We start from the raw sequence: 21,046 nt of genomic DNA, 5'->3' as shown, positions 1-21,046 counted from the left end.
GAGGAACATCAATATGTATGTTATCAATATGCTTCTGTTACTGTTAAAAAGGTTGTCTCTGTGTTAGTAGCTCAGTGTCTGTCTAAATCAATCTTGAGATCTTCTATCATCTTTATGTCCCATTTGGGAGTAATGACGATGAAACATTTACAGGACATAGCCTACTGCTGCCTTCTGCTGTGGAAATGAGGCCATGTTGAGTTATCGGCTACCCCACCATCTCTCTCTCTGTTGGATCTGGGTCAGATATGGAGTCAGAACCAGGGCTTGTTTCATTTCCCAGAGAGATCACTTATCTCTGTTTCTCTGTGCCTTAACCCTATTAAGAAACCCCTGTTAGGCAAAAAACTATGGAAAATAATGGGTAATGATTTGCTCGCGTTAAGGTTAAAGCACCGTTTTATCTTGTTTAACTTAAAATTAACCACATTCTTCGAAACAAACTTATAATTTTGAGCTAATGATCCCACAAGTATAAAATAGATGCAAAGGAAAATATAAAGACACATTAAAATAATAATAATAAAGAGGTTGTTGTGAAACCTAATTATTGTAATAAGCACTTTCTTTTCACCAGCTAAAAAGCCAAATCGGCCAACCTGTTATCACGTTCTAGATTCATGACATCTCGCGATATTTCTGTTACATAGCTAACGTTGTAGAGACATCGCCATCTGCTGGGAAATTAATGGTTGTTCATCAAGTTGAGTTCAAAATATCAACGAGTTGTATCTGACTGCAATATCGGAGGCTGCACTCTCACGACCGCATTTCTGGGGACGCATTTCTAGGACCCTGCGACAACGGAAGTGACGAGTCGAGTGCATTTCCAGAATGGACGACAATCAGAGTGTGAGTGTCAAATTTGAATTATTTTTTATTAGTTCAACATTAAAAACATTTAACATTTTATTGGAACGTTAATGTAGCCGAAGTGAGTTGCTAAATAGTCTTGAATGCAATATATAGCCACAATATAAGTTTCTAATGCTGTAAAACGAGTTGTAAGTATACGTTTATCGAAACTGTAGCACGACTGGCAAGAGTATGTTGATTTTGTGATTATGGGATGATTATTAATTCTAGACCTAGCCAGCACAATAAACTGTAGCACCCTTCGTTGTGAAACCTTGTTAATTACTCGTTGTTTTCCCATTTTAAGTCATAAATTAATCTTAATGTTTTAATTGTCTCGTGCTCACAGTCAATTTGTTAATCCCACGATGCATGTCTCTTCATTTTGACACAGTTTCTATAATATTGATTGTTACATTTGACATCATAATAACTGACTGTTAAAATACCATGTGCTAGATTTTGTCATGTAAGTTACTGTGTAGTCTATTCAAGGACACAGCTCAGTGCAGGCAGTAGTATGACAAAAGATGAATAAATAAATTGGTCAAGTACTAAGCTTCGGCCTAATTTAAGTCTATTTATTTATATTGTTTTTGTGTGTGTGTGTGTGTGTGTGTGTGTGTGTGTGTGTGTGTGTGTGTGTGTGTGTGTGTTCAACTGTTCAGTTGTGATTTTAAATAAACACAATCTTAAATCTGCGCCCAGAGTCATCATTGTGTCTTCGCTCTGTAATTGAAATGTGGTTGATCTAGTCTAGTGACTAAAAAGGAAATACCATGATTTCTTGTTTATTTAAATTTTCATACTTATTATATTATGCTAGTTAGTCACAATAATTACTCAACATTCAGCTGTTAGCAAAACGGTTTAATTGCATGAAATATAGTATTTGTGTTTAATAAACCTTTTAAAAACTAAGTAATTCGAATTGGGTGGATATACTGTCGTTGCACTTTTTCGGTCCTCAAAAACTAGGTACCTAAATACGGTTCTCCCCTAACTCCGATTCGGTAGGTGGCGCTGTAAAAACCAATTAGGGTCCTAGAAGTGCGGCTCTGAGGGTGCAGCCTCCGTATTGCAGTCGGATAATATTGACATCAACAGGTAAAGGAAACATTTAATTTGGCGTTGTCTTGTTTCACTCAGGATTATGTCTGTGCATTTATCAAAACAAACTTATACATTGTTTGGGATAGTTGTAAGATTTGCACGATCTCTTTAGGTTGTATTATTTTTACTGCGAAAACTTCATTTTAGATTGGCTGTTGCTCTGTCCTTAAGGGATAGTTCACCCAAAAACGAACATTATGTCATGAATTACTCATCCTAACATTGTTCCAAACTTGTATAAATTACTTTGTTCTGATGAACACAAAGAAGATATTTGGAATAATGTTAGCAATTTTCAGTTCTGGCCCGCGCGTAGTTGGACGCTTGAACATTTTGAGTTTACTCGCTTCATTCGCGCGTGAAATTCACAACAGACGCAAGCTCGAACAAATAAAATGGCGGCCGAAATGCCCGTTGGAGCATAGTTTTGTATTAATACAAGTTTCATTTTCACTTTCAACAACTTCTGATTGCATTTCTAGCGAGAAATTAGTATTGTAGTTTTTAAATATGTGATTAGTTATTGCAAAGACGCTCTCTGTTTATAATTAAAATAGACTTAAGTTGCGCTGCTTATCTGTTTCTCTGGGCTGCCTTCGTGCACAGACACTGCACGTCACTACTAGAGCAAGCTCCTGATTGGTTAACGCGGCGCGAATTTTTCAGATTTTTGAACTCAAACGCCCGAAACGCTCAATTCGCGCGAATTCGCGCAAGGAGGTCTATCGCGTCTTTGCATTGACTTAACATGTAAATCACTCGCGCTTAACGCTTCATTCGCTTCTGGTGGGAACACACGGTTAACGGTAATCTTCATTTTTCGTTCACACATCACTACTTACTGGAATTTGCCAGTAACGTTACTACTTCTATTACTGGACCGATTTACCGTAAACGTCCTGTTCAAACATGACCTGTTAACTGCAATTTTCTTGCAATTTACCAGTAAAGACTATGTGTGAAAGGGCTTTTAAATGTGAGTCAAGTTTTTGGTAACTTGGGCGAACTGTCCCTACCGTGCTGGAGATATATTACCATTTTTTTACAAATACCAGATGGTCCATCTGACAAATCTACAAATATATTTTGTTAAGGCTTATGCATAAACAGGGGTAAGACCTTTATTTAATATTCAACGATGTATTTGGGTGAATTAGCTGCTTTTCAGTGCAATACTCTGTGTTAAATGCTAGATGGCAGTATTGCGTCGATTTAGCAAAGTACTCTGACTGGATTTAAACCGTAAGATGGTATATATAGATAATTAATTAATATATAAAAGTATATAATTTGCTCTTAAAGGTCTAATAGCTCAATGCACGATTTATTTCTCATATTGATCAACAATCTATTGTAACCTAATAATAACATAAAATTGTTGTGATATTGTCTAATATCCCTTGTATATGGATAGACGCTTAATATAATACATTACACTTTGTTGTCAATACTGAATGCTCAACCTGGGACGAACAAGCTAGAATTAGCCTTCCTACATAATAAATAAGACCATGAGCAATTTTGGGATTTTGTGACTGTCTGGTTCCTACTTTGTCCTTTTCTAATCACAGACCATCACACACCCACATGGTACGTCCTTTTGTCACCAGAAAACCTGAGCTGCTTTCTAATTGTAGTGCTGGCAGTTTGCCATAGCCACAATGGGCTGTCTGCAGCAGGCTCTTATATTGAGAACTACAGCTAGATGAGATGCCACTGCACCACAGTGTGGGCCGGCTGCCCAACCGAACTCAGCAACCTCTTTGGTGTGCCCTTTAGGTCAGCTTACACAGCAGCGCACCGTTCTGCTGAAATCCCTGAGTTAATGCAAAGAAGGAAGGGGGTGGAATGACTCAAGCATAAAAGGAGGTACACAAAATGGTGGTCACTTTTATTTGCTGTGTCAGAGTGGGGTAGTCCAACACAAGGGATTTACAAATCAAGAGCGGGCTGTGCTTTGTGGTGTTATGTGAGGGCGTTTGCAGGTGAGGGGGCAGTCATGTCCATGCCATGTACTTTTATTCGTACTGCGGTTGTCAAATGTGATGATGTTAGGGCTTGCATCCAAAGGTGCACCCCTGCTTCATGATGCTTTGGGTGTGGGGTGGTCTTTAAGCTAGAGTGTGTCATTTTTCTGATCATAACATAGCACCTATAATAAGATGGCAAACCAGGGGATTACTCAGGAAATTATAAAATGCAATTCTATTGGTTGACATTAGTGACACATAGATTACACACTTCAGCTTTTAGGAAAGATATTAAGATTTGGGTGCGGTTTGGATTCTTTTCAGTCTTTGGGTCTGTTTGCTCTTCATTTTTTGACCTTGCCCTGGGCGGCCACAGCCTCCATGGCTTTGCACACTGTTTCCTCATCACCCAAGAACTGCATGGGTTTGACGGGCTTCAGGTCCTTATCCAGCTCATAAACAATGGGAATGCCAGTGGGTAGGTTCAGCTCCATGATGGCTGCATCTGACATGCCTGTGGAAGCAAGTACGCAGCGTATCACATGAGCACATGAACATTCACTAGCCTTTTCTGAATGTACAAGCACTTACAAAAAATATCAGGATACCAATTTCTTATGGACTTGTGATAAGACCATTGTATTTTTTTAAGGTACATGGTTCATACATTTGATGCTGTATATTTCAGTGGTAAAACCATCTACTGTGATACTGTACCATACTAACATTGCCGTTCTTTATTAGGGAGGGAAGACCAAGGTAGCCTTGGCCTTTACATGACCTTTGTGACCTTTACTTACATTGCATCTCTAACTCTGGTAAGAATGCAGAACCCCTCTTCTGAAAGGTTGTGCCTATAACAAGAACCTTACCCATGCCCTTATCTGTGTGTGAATGAGGGCTATATATAGGCTCTGTGTCATCTGGTACCATTGAAGTCTGGTGGTCAGACACGTCCTGTGTGTCTAGGTCTTGTTCAAAAAACAATTTCCTATTGCTGCTTTCTTAGATATTTTCACTTAACCTGCAGTAAAATGCAGCTTTAAAAGGGCTGTGAAAATTAAATCAACTTCAGGTAAAAGATGTAATTGATCACGTATGTGATAAATTATTGCAAAAATCAAATTACAATGCGTATAAAAAATCCATCGTCAGCATCCATCAATTTATATTCTTTTTGGGTTCTTGGATCAGTTTGAAAGATTTGTCAAGAGGGGATACTCACCTTCTAAGTGCTTGACAATACCACGTAGACTGTTGCCATGGGCAGCAATTATGACATTTTTGCCGGCCTTTATCTCTGGTACAATGACATCATTCCAGAAGGGCAGTGCGCGTGCAATAGTGTCCTTCAAACTCTCACAAATGGGAAGTTCACCCTCTTTTAGACCTTTGTAACGTCTTGACTAGTGAAAGAAAGAAATGGAGCAACATAGAAACCTCTATAGCAAACAACCATGTGACATGATTATGATCAATTTAATTATACTATCAATGGCATGAATATGACATTTCTGGCACATTAGGAATCTTCCAAATGAATAATTTTCCCCGCTTAATGTCTTAAACATTAAACATCTATAAACAAGTTTGTTGACAATGCAACAGTGGCTCAACCAGTGGTGTGAGTTTGGGGGTTTTATGTGTCACCAATGGAAGATGGGGGCAGTGTTTCAGAAGCTTGTTAGATATATATTGTAGTATAATTGTGTTTAATGATGCTAGTAACACCTTTCAAGTTTAAAAGATAAATCTTTTTTTCCTGAATGTATTTCCCTTTGATTAATAATCTATCATATTATTTTATAGATGAAATTTCGTCTCTTCTTCTTACCTCACTGATAATCTTGTGGTATGGATGATCTTTATCCATAGGAGGAGGAGGGATATCAAAAGACCTACGCCAGATCTTCACCTGCTCCTCTCCATGCTTGGCTGCAGTTTCTGCCTTATTCAGCCCGGTCAGACCCCCATAATGACGTTCATTCAGACGCCAAGTACGCACTACGGGCAACCACATCTGATCTGTGCTCTCCATGATGGTCCACAGAGTCTTGATAGCACGCTTTAAAACGGAGGTGTAGCACACATCAAACTTCATGCCGGCATCTTTGATGGCCTGTGCACCGCGCTTTGCTTCCTCCAAACCCTTCTCGCTGAGGTCGGCATCGAACCAGCCGCAGAAACGGTTCTCCTGGTTCCATGAACTCTCGCCATGGCGTACAATCACTAGACGATGAACAGCGGTCATGTTGAAAGGACTTGGTCTTTACTACAATATATTTCAGACTAAACCCACCACAGCCCTTCTTGATGTTGTGCACACACACACTCTGTGACAGACAGTGAGCCCTGCATGCCAAAGCCATGCACTTTTTATAGCATTCTGGAATGTGGCCTCTCACGGATGTCATATTTCTCCTGTTTGAACCAATCATGATGTTTCACCATCAGATTGACAGCCGCATTTACCTATTAACAATTATGTGTGAGAGGGCGGACCGGATATCTAACCGCTGTTCGAAGGGCAGAGGTGGTGAGTGGAATCAAAATAGCAACATGACTTTTAAACCGAGATGTGTGGAATAAAAGTGCAAAGATCAAAGTTAGCCTATAAGAATCTATAAGGATAAGAGGCAGTCAAGTTGTAGCTCATAAATACAGGTCCAATAATGCAGAAAATAGGGTTTGCATTTATTTTCACATAGGGTGTGAATTCTGTCTTTGCCTTTATGTTGTTAAAATCCTGTTTTTCTGTGGAACACAAAGGGAGATATTTTGAGAAATGTCTCAGTGGTTTTGTGTCCAATGGAAGTCAATGGCCAATATTGTTTACTTACTAATGTTCTTCAAAATATCTGCATTTATGTTCTGCAGAAGGAGGAAAGTCATACAGGTTTGGAATGACATAAAAGTGAGTTTTTTGGGTGAACTATCACTTTAAATTCCCAGCAAATGCTGATTCATATTGGCAAATGTAATAAGAGATAATGGAGTCTTGTGTTGCATAATGCACTGTTATGTAATCCCAATCTTACACGTAATTGTTAATAGGTAAATGCGGCTGTCAATCTGATGGTGATGCCTTAGAAAAAACTTCAAGTTCATTTAATTATGTATACTTAAGTAAAGTTCAAGTATATTTTAAGTACTTAAGTTTACTTAAACTTTTTTATAAACTGAAAAAAAAAGAATTTTATGCCAGTACATTATCTGTTAATTTTACAGACATTTTCGTTAGCGCTAACTTTAAAATGCAGATGTAATATGTATATGGAAAATTCCGTCATATTACCATAAAATGAAAGTGCACACCAGTAATGTTTTATCTAAGGCATTTTATAAAAGCAAATTAAATATCCTAATTTAACTAAGGCATAGTCCTGCGTGGCTTACGATAAACCTTGTCTGTGAAACAGGGCCTTAAAGTATGCTTTCCTGTTTTTTTAGTTTAAAAGAAATAAACTAACAACACACTTGAATACACTTTTATTTTGTATAGGATTATTCTGTGTTGTCCATTTTACAACTGCTGTTAGGTGCATTGCGTCTAAACTATGCACTGAGATCAACAATGCTCTTCTATGTGTGTATGAGTTTAATTGATAGTGTTTTAGACTGGAATCAAGTGAATATGCATGAGGGTAACCATTCACTCATGCCCCACATTCTGTGTTCTGGATGAGGTAGATAGTACATTGGTCTTTGTATGTAGTACTTCTTTCATCCAGAAGAGGCAGTGTTGTGTTTCCTTCTGCAGGTAAAACACTGAAAATAGAGCTGTAACCATTGCTCACTTGTTTTGCAGCACAGCCCCCCAACATCGCCCCCAACCCTCCACTCTCATGCACCAGCTCTCACTTCTCTATCTGCATTGGAAACTGTGTGGTATGTATATGTTTTTTAATCTCTGAAGAATCTATTAGATTAGATGTAACATTCTGTGATGCAGTGCAGGCAAAAGAAATTCAGAGAATGACCTTGATGACAGTTGCAATATTAAAAAATATGATATACAGAAGAACTAGGTTTTTATATTATGGAACTTTTAGAGTCAAAATGTCATTTATTTAATCTTTACAAAATTGTGTTATACTGTGCTCCTTTTCTTGCACATAGATTTACCCTCACCACTCTCTCTCTCTCTCTCTCTCTCTCTCTCTCTCTCTCTCTCTCTCTCTCTCTCTCTCTCTCTGCCATTGATACTGCATTGTCAGAGTTTAGAAAATCACTTGCGTCAGAGCTCTTTTCTGGCTATATAAGCTGAAGCGACTGCAGCAGAGCCACCAGATCAGTGTTTAGGAGGCTGATCGAGCTGACCAGGGTACCAAGGCACGGAGCAGCTTGTCCTTGGAGCCATGAGTGCTGTCGGGTTTGACCCTTTCTTCTCCTCCTCTTACAAGCGGTGGTATGTGGAGAGCAGCCCTCGGGTATCTCAGCGTGGCCGATCACGCACCACGTTCTCTGCCCAGCCCCCTTCTCTCTCCTCAACCCGTATCCACTATGCCTCCCCTGGCCGGACTTCTGCCTCTTTGCTGCTGAGCAGCCCTGGCCGATCCATGGACATAGACCTCAGTCATGCTGCCCAGGTGAGCTCAGAATTCCGGGTAGTTCGAACTCATGAAAAGGCCCAGCTGCAAGACCTCAACGACCGTTTCGCCGGGTACATCGAGCGTGTCCACGAGCTAGAGCAGCAGAACCGTGCTCTGGAGGCTGAGCTGCTCCTGCTGAGACAGAGACACGTGGAACCCTCACGCCTGAGGGGCCTGTACGAGCAAGAAATCCGAACCCTGAGAGCTGCCGTAGAGGAAGCCCGTATGGAAAGACAGGCCGCGCTGAGCCACAGAGAGAGCATGGAGGATGCTTTGCGCAGCCTGCAGGCTGGCTATGAGAGAGAGGTGGAAGTCCGTGAGGATGCAGAAGTCAGGCTGCTGGAAGCCCGCAAGGAGGCAGATGACAATGCTTTGGCTCAGGTGGAGCTGGAGAAAAAGGTGGATACATTGCTCAATGAGCTGGCTTTTCTGAAGAAGGTCCACGAGGGTGAGATCTCAGAGCTGCAGGCCCAAATTCAGTATGGAGCCCAGATTGCGATTGAAGCGGAGACCACCAAACCCGATCTGTCCAGTGCCCTGCGGGATATTAGATCCCAGTATGAGAAGCTGGCAGCCAAGAATATCCAGTCGGCTGAAGAATGGTTCCGTAGCAAGATGGGCAATTTGACGGAGAGTGTAGCCCACCATTCCGATGCAATGAGGAACTCGAAGGATGAAGCAGGGGAGTATCGCCGTCAGCTCCAGGCGTGCGTCCTTGAGATCGATGCCTGCAGGGGCCTGAATGAGTCTTTGGAGAAGGAGCTCAGAGAGGTGGAGGACAAACAGAGCGCGGAGATTGCAGCCATGCAGGTGAGTACCACATAAAACATTTGGTTGATGATTATTCACTTTTATCCTTGTGGCAATAAATTATTATCAATATAAACTGGATTGAAGTAGAAATTCACCACCACTGTTTATATTTTTCTCTACAGGACACGATCAGTGACCTTGAGGATGAACTTAGAGCAACTAAGGGTGAGATGGCAAGGTATCTTAAAGAATACCAGGATCTTCTTAATGTCAAGATGGCGCTTGATATTGAGATAGCTGCTTACAGGTATGGTAGATTGTGACATCACTATGTATTGTAAACAAAAGTATACTGTCAATGCTTCTGATTGGCCTGATGCAATCATGCAATCTTCACCTTTTGCAGGAAGCTGCTCGAGGGGGAGGAGTCTCGCTTTAATGTGGGCGTGGGAGGTTTGGTCGGCGCTTACTCCGTTGGTCCCATCTACTCCAGGCCCATGTTCTCACTGAGCTCTGGCGCCCCCTATCTGCTTGGCTGTCGCCTTGTCGGCACATCTTTCTCAGCCGATGAGGCCGTTACATCCAGTCAGGCTCAACAAGCTGAAGCCAGTCCAACACAGGAAGAAGAAGAAGAAGAGGAGGAGAAGGAGGAAGAAGAAAAGGAGGAGGAAGAAGAGCAGAAGGAGGAGGAGGAAAAAGAAGAGGAAGAAGCTACAAAGGAAGAAGAGGAAGGTAAGAGAACTGAGGTTTTAATGATATAACATGAATTATTGTGTTAAATGAAATGTGCCTCACTAGAGTAATGTTTTAAACCGCAGGTGGTGAGCAGGAAGAAGAAAACGAAGATGAGGCAAACCAAGAAGAAAAGGGAGAGGAAGAGGAGGGGGCTGAAGAAAAGGAGGACGTTAAAAGGGGAGATGAAGAGGAAGGAGAGGAAAAAGAGGGAGAAGGGGAGGAAGAAGAAGGTGAGCAGAAAGAAGGAGAGGTGAAGGGAGATGAGAAAGCTGAGGAGGAAGGGGCTGATAAAGAGGATACTGAGACAGGAAAAAGTGAGGAAAAAGCTGACACGACTGCTGATACAGACAAAGAGGAAACCAAGACAGTTAAAGACAAGGGAGAGAGTGAAACAAAAAAAGAAAAAAGTGAGCCTAAGACTGAAAAAGCCAAAGATGAGGTGAAACCCGAACCACCCAAAGAGAAAGCCGAGGAAAAAACAGAGTCTGTACCCGAGCCACAGTCAGTCAAAGATAAACCTAAAGAGGAGCCAGAGAAACCCAAAGCGAAAGAAAAGGCAGAGCCAGAAAAAGCCAAGGGCAAAGATGAAGGAGAGAAGGGCAAGAGTGAGAAAAAGGAAAGTGTAAAGCAGGAAAAGGGTAAAGAGGAAACTGATAAACCCAAAGGGAAGAAGTAATGAATCGGATGTACAGTATAACCGCACAAATACCAGTAGCCTGACCTGCTTCTCTAGTCTGTTATTTATCAATGCCTTGATAAATAGTGCTCAGTGCAATATATGTTTGACATTTTATCAGCTTTAAAAAAATGATTGTTTTATGACTTTGAGATGCAGAATGAATGTCTGCTTGTAAAGAAGATATTTTGAATGAAGCAACTTTCTTGCAATGTATTGCAAAATGTGAAATGATGCTTTTAGTGCAATAAAAGCAAATGTCTTGATGATCAAAGCAATTTCACTGTTTGTTGGTGTAATAGTTTGTTCTGCACATATCTAGTTTAATGTATGTCTTTAGATATTTAAAGCAAAGCTGAAGCTATCAGTTTAAAATGAGCATAGCACCTTTAATGAGGAAACGGCAATGGCAAGGTCATAGGTTTGATTCAAATTAGGATTGACACAAATTAATGGGACATTGACTGTATTAGACCGCTTTGGATAAAAAGCCTGTAAAACATTGCATATTTTTGCTTGTCATAGTCTTATGTAAGGCATGAATTGATTTTGTTGTTAAGATGAATTAGAAACAAAACTACGACATACATACATACACCTTAATAAATAGTTCATGTGTACTTGAACAAAGGTTTGACAATTTATATAGTAAGTTAGTCATGTGATGTATTAAAGGGATAGTTCTAAAATGAAATTTTAAAAGTTCTAAAATTTACTCACCCTCTTGACTACCTGTATGACTTTCTCTCTTCTGCAGCACACAAAAGAATATATTTTGAACAATGTTGGTAACCAAACAACGGCGGTACCCATTGACTTGAATTGGTTTTGTGGCTGTACAATAGAAGTGAATGCACTGCCGTTCGATCGGTTACCAACATTCTTTAAAATATCTTCTGTTGTGTTCTGCAGAAGAAAGAAAGTCATACAGGTTTGAAATGACAAGAGGATGAGTGAATGATGACAGAATTACCATTTTTGGGTGAACTATCCATTTAAATGCTTACAAGTTTGCATTTGAGACAATTAAGATGCCCTAGCAGTATAGTGCTAGGAATGATTTGGGGGCGGCCATTTGGCAGAGGGGAGAAAAAAGAGTAAAGTTGTTGCTAAAAGACAGACATGCCACCTTATGTGTTTTCTTTTGAATACATACATCACAAGTTAACATTAACATTTCTTCAAAAATGCAGTTTTTAGAGCTATAGTACAGGTTCATTAAACCAGACACAGAACATTACAATGACACTCAAATGAGCAAAGATTGCAGTATTGTTTGCTAATTTCTAAACATGAGTCATTAGAAGCAGTATCATGTAACTAGACCCTGGGCTGGTTTGTAAATAATTATGTTCATCACTTTCTTTGAAATTATGTTTGTTTATTGGAATGATGGTCCATTAAAATGATCAATGCCATGAGCAGTCCATTATGAATATTGCAGAATTCACTTTTAGTGTTACAATGTTACATTTATTTGTGATGTTGCACTTGTCTGCATTGCAGCAACATTATCTCATGAAAGTGTCACACAAAGCAGCTGCTGATAATAGACAAATAGTAAATTTACAAAGGTCACCCTTCCATATTCCATAAACCTTAAAGAGATAGAGATGGTTCATCAGAAATGGTAATTCTGTCATCATTTACTCAACCTCTTGTCATTTCAAACATGTATGACTTTCTTTCTTATGCAGAACACAAAAGAAGACATTTTTAAGAATGCTGGTATAACCAAACAATGGCGGCAACTTTTACTAAGGAACAAAAAGAAATCTTAAGATAAGAAAAAGGGAGGGGTTGACCTCGTTCCTAAGGATGATGTCAGCAAGCTTACTGACTATGACCACAGTGATTGGCTGATAAAAGATGGGTCTCTGTCAGTCATTTAATCATAGAAATATTATAAAATGAGGTCTCATGCTGACATATTTAAATTACTACAAAAATGTAGTCATATTCAAATAAAATATTTTAATATATAATTATTGCCGTATTCAAATTAAGATGATAAATTAAACACTAAGATACTAATTCAACAAGTGAAGAGTTCATTTACAAAAACAGATAACTCAATTTTTTTTCAAAATTCTAGTTTTTATTGTGCATTCCAGTTAATATCAATCAAACCGTTTGTTTTTTATAGTTTTTTCTTAAGTAACAATAACTTTAAAAAACACAGCTAAAAAATACAATAAAACACAATAAAAAACATGATTTTTGAATTATTTAAAAAAAGGAGTTATCTTTTGCAAATAAACTATACTGTATGTTCATTTATTACACGGCTCATTTGAATGCTTGATTCTGATTGGCCAGTCGCGACATTCCAAGGGTTGTTATTTTCAAATAACAACGGCTCAAAACTAATAACACCCTGTAACCCGGATGCTGCAAATCATTTTGAGAGGGACAGTTTAATATTACACAAACATTTATTATAAATATGTATTTTAATAACATATATGACATTATATTTACAAATGATTAAACCAATTTGCCTGTTCGTGACGTTTGAACGTCGTTTCTTACTTTAAAACCAAAACTAAATGGCTTTTCCTTGCGGAAGTCTGCATTCGGTAAAAATGAGCTAATCAAATCTTTCAAATTCACATTTTATGTCCAGTTTTTTTCTCATGTGGCAAGTAGCAGTGTAATAAGCGGGATAATGTACAAGCAGCCGGCTGTTATCGCAAAAATAAGCCCCGACAGAGTGATCAGGACCCGAAGTGAAGCGGAACTTTTTTATTATATGCATTTAGCCTGTCTTTTAAACAGTTAGCAGATATTAGTTGTCTTTATGGTTAAGCTCATTGTCATGAAATCTTTCTAAAATGTTTACGTTTCAAGGTAGACTGCCGGTGTTACAGCCATTTTAGGATTGTTGTGAATTGGTCTTAGTGACTTAGGAGTCACTACCCGTACGTACCCGTACACTACCCGTAACGTCTCACAGGCTTTGTGAAATACTCTTAGCACAATAATTAGGACAGACATGCCCATTATTTTTAAGAGTTTCTCCTAAATCAGCAAGTTAGGAGCTACTTTTAGCCTTAAGATGTTTTGTGAATACTGGCCCTGATCAGTCCAGAAGTTGAAGATTACTGTGAAGTTCTGTATGAGTTTTGTACAAATTAAATTGTTCTCAATCAGCTCTAAAAGATTGTGTGAACCGATAATATCTATTATTTATCTGACAATTATAAATTCCTAAGATTAAATAATTAAGCACATGAATCACGTTTTCAATTTATTTGGACAATTTGCAGATTATGTTTTAAATTGTAATTTCATGTTATTCTAGATGGACAGTGAACACAACACCAACTGCTCAAACTCAAAGTAACATTTTTCTTTCTTCTTTAATTTTCCACAAATGTTGACATTTTATTTAAATGTGATGTGAAGACCCACACTAATATAGTCTTTGTTTTTATTATTTTCACCTCTTACAAATAATATGTCAATTATACTCACAAATAAAGTCTAAAAAACAACATGTATGCTAAATGAAATCCAGACACACGTGAGAAAGAACGACACAAAGCGTACAGTGCATTTTAGTATGACGTTTATTGAGCAAATGCTGCTGAGAAATTCATTCAGATGAATAAAGACATGAGCCTGCAAACGGTAGCACCTCATTAACGGTATGTAGTTCAAGTCAATCCTATGCATACAAGAATGTATGTGCGCTTTGACGGCTTTATTTTCAAACGCACTCAATAGGTAAACATAACTGACGACGGTAAAAAGCATGTTTAAGGCTAAGAGTTTCTTAGTTGCTTTATGTACTGTGTATATGACCATGGCCTATTTTCACCATTGTCTTCCTGCCTCCTTAATTCTAAGTTGCATTTTTGGCTCAGTTGATCTCCCCGCGTTTTCTTGTAAGGCTATTTTGTCTGAACACGTTTCTCCACTACGGCCCCGCGTTACCCAAAGCAAGTCACTCCCCATTGCTCTGTGAGTATTGTTATATTACTGTCATACATACAGCGGTTATTTTCTACCTCGAGGAGCGCGCTCCCCCTGAGCTGGCATGCAGATGCCACATTCAAGTGACCTCCCCCCCTCCCCAGGTATTGCGGTTTGAAAGAAAATGAATAGAGTTCCCGACGTCCCTGAACGCATATGCAGCAGAACCCATTTAAAGCTGTCACTCAACATGCATTTGAAATTTTAGCTTGCCGCGTCATATGGCTTCTCTCTAAGCTTGCTTTTGTTTTGTTAAGTCTTTCGGTTGGTTAATGCAGTTAAGTATATCTGTTGAGCTTTATGATTAGTTATGTGAGTTTTGTGTTTGTGATTGCTTGATATGCATTCTCGCCGGTTCCTCTTCGGTCGGTTGAGTTTACTCTGCTTCCGCGGCCTTCACCGCCTGTTTCTCCGCAGTTTTGGACACCACTTTCTCCTGAACTTCCTTCACCTCGTCTCCTTTCTCGGTTACGGTAACAGTTTTTGTAACTTGTTTGACTCCACCCTCTCCGGTGGTAATGGTCTCCACCGTTTTGGTGATAACCACCCGCTGGCTTGTTTCGTCTTTGGTGGGACTTTCGTCTACTCCGTTGGAGATCACTTCCTTCTTATCGGAATCTTTCTTCTCCTCCTTCTTGTCATTCTTTCCCATGTCTCCATTTACTGTAGAATCTTTCTTGTCTGTCTTTTTGTCTTCAGCCTCTTTTTCTGGTTCACTCTTTTTACTGGCTTTTTCATCCGCTGCCTTTGGGGAATCTTCTTTAGCCTCGGCTTTTGGTGGCTCTGGCTGGGGAGCGTCTTTCTGCGTGGATTCTGTCTTGGATGTGTCTTTCTTAGGACTCTCGTCTTTTGGAGAATCACTTTTGGGGGCTTCTTTCTTTGGAGCCTCTGTCTTGGGTGCCTCCTTCTCTTCGGGGCTTTCACTCTTTGGACTCTCGCTCTTTGGTGATGCATCTTTAGGAGAGTCACTTTTTGGAGATCCTTCCTCCGTCTTGGTTGAAGTAGACTTTTCTTTTTCCGGTTTGACTTCCTCTTTATCATCTTTTATTTCTTCTGGTTCTGCTTTTTTAGACTGCTCCTTGTTTTCTGCTTCTTTTTCATCTGTGGATCCTTTATCGCTACCTGCATCTTCCTCATCTTTCTCATCTCCCTCTTCTTCACCCTCTTCCTCTCCTCCTCTGCCCTGTTTCTCATCTGCTTTCTCTTTCTCAGGAGAAGCCTTTGCTTCAGGTGACTTGGAGCTCAGGGCGGTCTCTTCGACTTCGTGATCTTCTTCATCTTTTTCCTCACCTTCTTCCTCTTTGTTTTCCTCCTCTCCCTCCTCTTCCTCACCTCCTTCTTCATCCTTTCCAGCCTCTTCTTCTTCATCACCTTCCTCCTTCTCTCCCTCCTCTTCTTCCTCAGCAGGAGCACTGGAGGCTACTTTGGCTTCGGTGGATGCAATCACCTCCACCTCACCTTCCTCATCTTTCTCTCCTTCTTCTTCACCACCCTCAGCCTCTCCTTCATCCTCTCCCTCGTCTTCTTTTTGGGCAGCTGATAACTCCTCTGCCATCTCAGCCAAAGCCTCGTCCATCTCTGACTTCTCATCCTCCACCCTTGTCTCCTCGATGATCTCTTCCACAAACTTGTGTTGAACTTTAAGCTTGGGGGGTTCACTTTTGACCTTTTTGCCTTTGGTGACTGTCTGGCGATATGGGAAAGTGCTAAAGTGGCTCTCCTCTCCTTCAAGAAGTTTTCTATATTGACAGAAACGCATTCAAGTTTAAGAAGAGTTGGACTATGAATGTACATTTATTATTTAGAAAGATCTATATGTAAATTTGACAAAATGCAGATAATTCAGTTTTTTGTTGCATAGAACATTTAAAGCTATTTACATACAGAGTCATATTCATGGGACAAATATGCGAAATATATCTTACCTATATGCTGCAATCTCTATATCAAGTGCCATTTTGACATTCAGGAGGTCCTGATATTCACGTAGATGCCGAGCCATTTCCCACTTCGTGCTCTTGAGTTCATTCTCCAGCTGGTGGATAGTTTCCTATTGAGACAGACATAATAATGTGACAATTTAGTTAAAGCCTTAAAATGTTGATCAAAAATACATATGTTGCTCAAAATATAATTATTATGAATTAATAAATGATCATATCGGTCATATATCATATATCAATTATGTTAAAATGCAAAAAAAATCTTGAATTTCTCTTCAGGGGACATAAATGTCCCTCACATGCAATAAATTCTTTGTGATGCAAAATGATGACATCTTTTGTGTTGGGTTCATATTTATCATGTTTTCCTCTTTTTCCTCATCTGGTTCTTATTTTTCCAATGTTAAAATTCAGAAAACTTAGATAAATTGAACTTGAATGGCTCTTCAGGATAAATGCAATAATTGGATCGTGAAGAATTTGAATGAAAAAATGTATACCGTTATCATGCATTATTAAATTAATTAACTATTGATGTTTTGCACTGCATCAAATTTGACTGTATTCACAGCCTTCAAGGGCATCCACTAATCAGTATGAGGTGATGCCAGAAAACAGCCAATGAATGAAGCCTTCATCTGCTCTGACTCAGCAAAGAACAGGGAGATACTGCATTCTGGATGTCTGCCTCTCCTTAACCCTTTCCAACCCCATTCCTCTGCACCTATGATGTAATCTCTTATACACAAATCCTTTGCTGAATGACTATGTAATTTTCTGTTTCTATTGTCTATTGTTTTGCTTTCCAATAATGCGCTCAAAATGCCATCACATTATTTTATGACTGCACCAAATGATGGGGAAAAAAAGGAACAAAAGTGTATGTTGCAGATGTGTTAATGAACCTTACAGTTGATTAAACATCACAATACAAACGAAATATTCACTATAATAGAACATATGATAGTATGAATGTTTAACTTTCCAACCTAAATAACTTTTTTTGTATTTCTCCCATGCATATTTAAGACATACTGTAACTCATTTAAAAAACATCATTTGCTCACTTTTAACTGGACTTTGCTGGTTAAAATACCCAAATCTTCTAAATAAAACTGCAGTACATAAGTGACCATTTACCTGAAGACTGGCAAGGTCATTGTTGTGTCGGTCCTCTATATCGCTCAGCTGCCTCTCCAGCGAATCTTTGGTTCCTCGGACAGACTCCAGCTCGACAGTTTTGGACTGTAACTGGCGCCGGTAGTCTGTGATCTCATCACGGGCCGATTTGATGGCGCCTTTATTCTGCTCTGCCGCCTCCGTTAGTTTCGAGTACCGGCACATGAACCAGTCTTCCACCTGCTGCAGGTTTTGCGTCGAGTGGCCCTCCAGCTGCGAGCGGATCTCCCGGAGCGCTTCGGTGATATCCGCCTTTTGGTAGTCCCTCTTCTCCACGGTAATCTGCGACGCTTGCACCTGCGCCAACAGATCGCTGACCTCCTCCTGGTGGTTGTTGCGGATGAAAGCGATCTCGTCCTGCAGGGACTGTACTTTCTTGTCCAACTCTGCTTTGACAAGTGCTGAGTCACCCCTGTCTTTCTTCAGCGCGCGGATGATGGCTTCCGTCTCTTCCCTGATGCGCGCCTCTTCATCGAAGCGATCCCTAAGGCGCTGGATGTCGTCTTCAATGTGATCGGTGTCCAGCTGAATCTGCGCCTTCTCGTTGTGGACCTGCTCCAGCATAGAGCGCAACTCCTGCAGCTCTTGGTCGTAAATATCGCCTAGCTGAGATCGCGACACTTGTTTCTGCCGCAGTGCCTGGATCTCCGCCTCGATCTGTTGGTTCTGCTGCTCCAAAAAGTGAACCTTGTCGATGTACCCGGCGAACCGGTCGTTCAGTCCCTGGAGCTGCTCTTTCTCGTTGGAGCGCTTGAAGTCTCCGTTCAGGATGGAAGTCTGGTTAAAATCGAGGCTGTCGGCTGAACTCAGAACTGTTGAGCCGTACGCTCTCGCCACGGGAACGTTGAAGCTCCTCTTGTATGTAGTCGAACCCGGGCTCGCCCGGGACCAGGTTTGGGAGCGAAATCCGCTGGAGGGGCTGCCGCTACTACGACCATAGCTGGTCCTAGTCTCCATCACCCTCCGGTAGGGACTTCCTATATTGTCTATCGAGTAACTCATACGGACAGAGTGTACGTGCAGATGGAAAGAAAGTATGTGGACTAAAGAAGAGTTGTGGATAGGTGTAGGGTGTGTGGCTCTCTCAGCGCCGGATAGCCGAACCACCTGCCTTTATATACTCGAGGCGCTGTTGCGAAAAGGCTCAGGCTTTTTTTGACTGGACCATTGATCCGTCGTTGTGGGAGGGTCCTGATCGCTACACTTATCTGTTTCAGTGGCTTCCTGATCACACGTGACGAGTGGATGGGCGACCCTGAAATCTTACGGATAAGGAAAAGGTGACAGGAGACACATTAAGAAAACGATCGAGATGTTGATTAAAAAACGTATCATATGCGTACCAAACTTATTTTCGACATCTGACGTGACATGATTGGTACTCTGGACAGAGTCTGGACGCGCTGTCCAATCACTGAGCGGCTACTGTCAGTACCAAGGACAGCGCTTTATACAAACTCAAGGGCGTGTACTGTATACAGTATAGTAGCTCGAGTGTAGTGTGCTAACCTTAGTATGAAATGCTCATAATATTTACATATAATAGTACATCATTTATTATAAATAATAATTAAATATAATAAAACATTCTGCATTGAATGAATGTTGTCAACCGCAAGTTTTAATTGAAAGGCATTTGCATTGATTGTAATGATTTGGAATAATTTGCCATAATTGAAATGATTAACTTATTAGTTAAAATATTTTTTCGATTGATTTTTTCTGTACACTGTAAAAAATGGTTGCTGCCCTTAATTTTTAAGTACAATTTACAACAGCACTTCAACACAATAAAAGAAGCAATTTCAATTTATTTTTTAAAGTTACATCATCTCAATTTCAAATTATATCAACTCACCACTGGCCAAAACTTAAAACAGTCCTTAAAAATTTAAAGCAGCAAATGATTTTTTACAGCACACAGATTCTAACCCTGATGTTTCATGCTGGTTGAAGACTTATTTTCACGTAAATCACAATAATGCCTTTGCAGAACAGATGCATGGGCAGAGCACAGTAACCTTTCCCCTCTTTGCATCATCTCAAACATTGATCTTTTTAAAATCATGTCATAAGCAGACATGACACATATCCCTTATTGTATAAACCGGTTACTAACATTACATAGTAGATTTTAATTTTTAGAATTTTAGATTTTTATCATTTAATATTTTTAATCGCTTCAATTAAAAACTACAAATGAACATTTTAACATTAATTTAACATTAACACGTTTTTAATGGTTAATTATAGAACTTTCTTTCTTTGACCTTACAAATCCCTGACAATTTAATTCCCTGAAGTCACAGAATATAATTTAGGCAAATAGTTCATTAGAATTTATGAAGTGAGGAAATGAATACAGACGATTAACATTAGCAACTGCTATATTCCTATATTTCCCATCACTCAGCACACAGTGCCACACATGAACCCAAAGACCTTGTCTTACTGTACTCTTCCAGATGCTGGTTGTCTGAGAACCAGCCTTTATAAATGTGCGAATTATCCCTGAGGAACAAGGCATTTATCGCTCAAGGTGATTATGTGCAAAGCAGTGCGGTTTAAAATGCAATGCAGTCCAGCAGTAATGCTGCAGAGAACGCCCTTACAGTACCAGCCTAGACTGATCCATTATTGGTGATCCTGCTGTTATGAACGGGCAGTGTGCGTGCATATGGTCCCAGACGCAGAGAGAAGCCTCTGATTTATTAATAACCAGTTCTTGGGGGAGGTATGCTCTGATGCAGAAATACAGGAATGGCATGTAAATATTAAAGTGGCAATTTAAATTAATGTGAGAAAGTAATTTTATGCACAAGGTCGGTTAATAGGTAAAGGGTAGCATCAGGAGGAGGTTTTGTAAATGAAAAGTTTTTTTCAATTATACTTTCATGAAATCTGTGTTGCAAGATAAGCTCTTTGGTTTAAACGCAGGGCAGCAGTGCATGAAATCGAATTGATGCTGATTTAAATCTCTAGAGGTTACTGCTGTTAAATTAGCCCTTAGGAATTCTTAGAGTTGCTACCCTCCCCTCTGATAAACATAATGACTCAGCAGTTATCAGCCGACAACAGAAATAGCAGTAGTTTATATATGAGAGCATACAGAAATACATTGATCCATGTGTAGGTGTTTTACCTTATGACTCATTCAAGGTCCCAGCTGACATCAGGAAAACATTTTCCACTCTCTGCACTCCATCCTCAATGTTTTCTCCTGCCGGCCATTTTTTATTCATGAGAGAGGAA

The 21,046-nt window shown here is 39.9% G+C and overlaps 3 protein-coding genes across 3 annotated transcripts; 1 reads left to right on the top strand and 2 right to left on the bottom strand.

Annotated features, from left to right (window-relative positions):
* Positions 1-3,826: 3,826 nt before the first annotated feature.
* Positions 3,827-6,300, bottom strand: pgam2 (phosphoglycerate mutase 2 (muscle)). Its single transcript, XM_057360697.1, has 3 exons — positions 5,773-6,300; positions 5,164-5,344; positions 3,827-4,452 (listed from the first exon to the last, which is right to left on the bottom strand). The coding sequence occupies exons 1-3, from the start codon at positions 6,187-6,189 to the stop codon at positions 4,283-4,285; spliced, it is 768 nt and encodes a 255-aa protein (XP_057216680.1). The 5' UTR covers positions 6,190-6,300; the 3' UTR covers positions 3,827-4,282.
* A 1,342-nt stretch (positions 6,301-7,642) lies between these two features.
* On the top strand, positions 7,643-10,994 carry nefla (neurofilament light chain a). Its single transcript, XM_057360696.1, has 5 exons — positions 7,643-7,826; positions 8,156-9,340; positions 9,466-9,590; positions 9,690-10,015; positions 10,102-10,994. The coding sequence occupies exons 2-5, from the start codon at positions 8,297-8,299 to the stop codon at positions 10,692-10,694; spliced, it is 2,088 nt and encodes a 695-aa protein (XP_057216679.1). The 5' UTR covers positions 7,643-7,826; positions 8,156-8,296; the 3' UTR covers positions 10,695-10,994.
* Positions 10,995-14,910: 3,916 nt separating this feature from the next.
* Positions 14,911-21,000, bottom strand: nefma (neurofilament medium chain a). The gene is made up of 4 exons (XM_057360776.1): positions 20,937-21,000; positions 17,756-19,056; positions 16,598-16,722; positions 14,911-16,411 (listed from the first exon to the last, which is right to left on the bottom strand). Exons 2-4 carry the CDS (start codon positions 18,794-18,796, stop codon positions 15,049-15,051), a joined length of 2,529 nt encoding a protein of 842 aa, XP_057216759.1. The 5' UTR covers positions 18,797-19,056; positions 20,937-21,000; the 3' UTR covers positions 14,911-15,048.
* Between the last annotated feature and the right edge of the window lie 46 nt (positions 21,001-21,046).

The sequence above is a fragment of the Triplophysa rosa genome, linkage group LG19 (genome assembly GCF_024868665.1).
Source record: "Triplophysa rosa linkage group LG19, Trosa_1v2, whole genome shotgun sequence".
In the NCBI taxonomy this organism is placed as follows: domain Eukaryota; kingdom Metazoa; phylum Chordata; class Actinopteri; order Cypriniformes; family Nemacheilidae; genus Triplophysa; species Triplophysa rosa.
The sequence above is the reverse complement of the archived record's forward strand: the minus strand, read 5'-3'. Positions and strand labels throughout refer to the sequence as shown.

Excerpts from the sequence above, each read along its gene's own strand:
- nefla (XM_057360696.1), top strand. The coding sequence starts at position 8,297 with ATGAGTGCTGTCGGGTTTGACCCTTTCTTCTCCTCCTCTTACAAGCGG. Across the intron at positions 9,341-9,465 it reads CGGAGATTGCAGCCATGCAG|GACACGATCAGTGACCTTGA; the intron begins GTGAGTACCACA and ends TTTTCTCTACAG. Across the intron at positions 10,016-10,101 it reads TACAAAGGAAGAAGAGGAAG|GTGGTGAGCAGGAAGAAGAA; the intron begins GTAAGAGAACTG and ends TTTAAACCGCAG.
- nefma (XM_057360776.1), bottom strand. The coding sequence starts at position 18,796 with ATGAGTTACTCGATAGACAATATAGGAAGTCCCTACCGGAGGGTGATG. Across the intron at positions 16,723-17,755 it reads ATGACCTTGCCAGTCTTCAG|GAAACTATCCACCAGCTGGA; the intron begins GTAAATGGTCAC and ends CTGTCTCAATAG. Across the intron at positions 16,412-16,597 it reads ATAGAGATTGCAGCATATAG|AAAACTTCTTGAAGGAGAGG; the intron begins GTAAGATATATT and ends CTGTCAATATAG.
- pgam2 (XM_057360697.1), bottom strand. The coding sequence starts at position 6,189 with ATGACCGCTGTTCATCGTCTAGTGATTGTACGCCATGGCGAGAGTTCA. Across the intron at positions 5,345-5,772 it reads ACCACAAGATTATCAGTGAG|TCAAGACGTTACAAAGGTCT; the intron begins GTAAGAAGAAGA and ends TTCTTTCACTAG. Across the intron at positions 4,453-5,163 it reads TATTGTCAAGCACTTAGAAG|GCATGTCAGATGCAGCCATC; the intron begins GTGAGTATCCCC and ends TTGCTTCCACAG.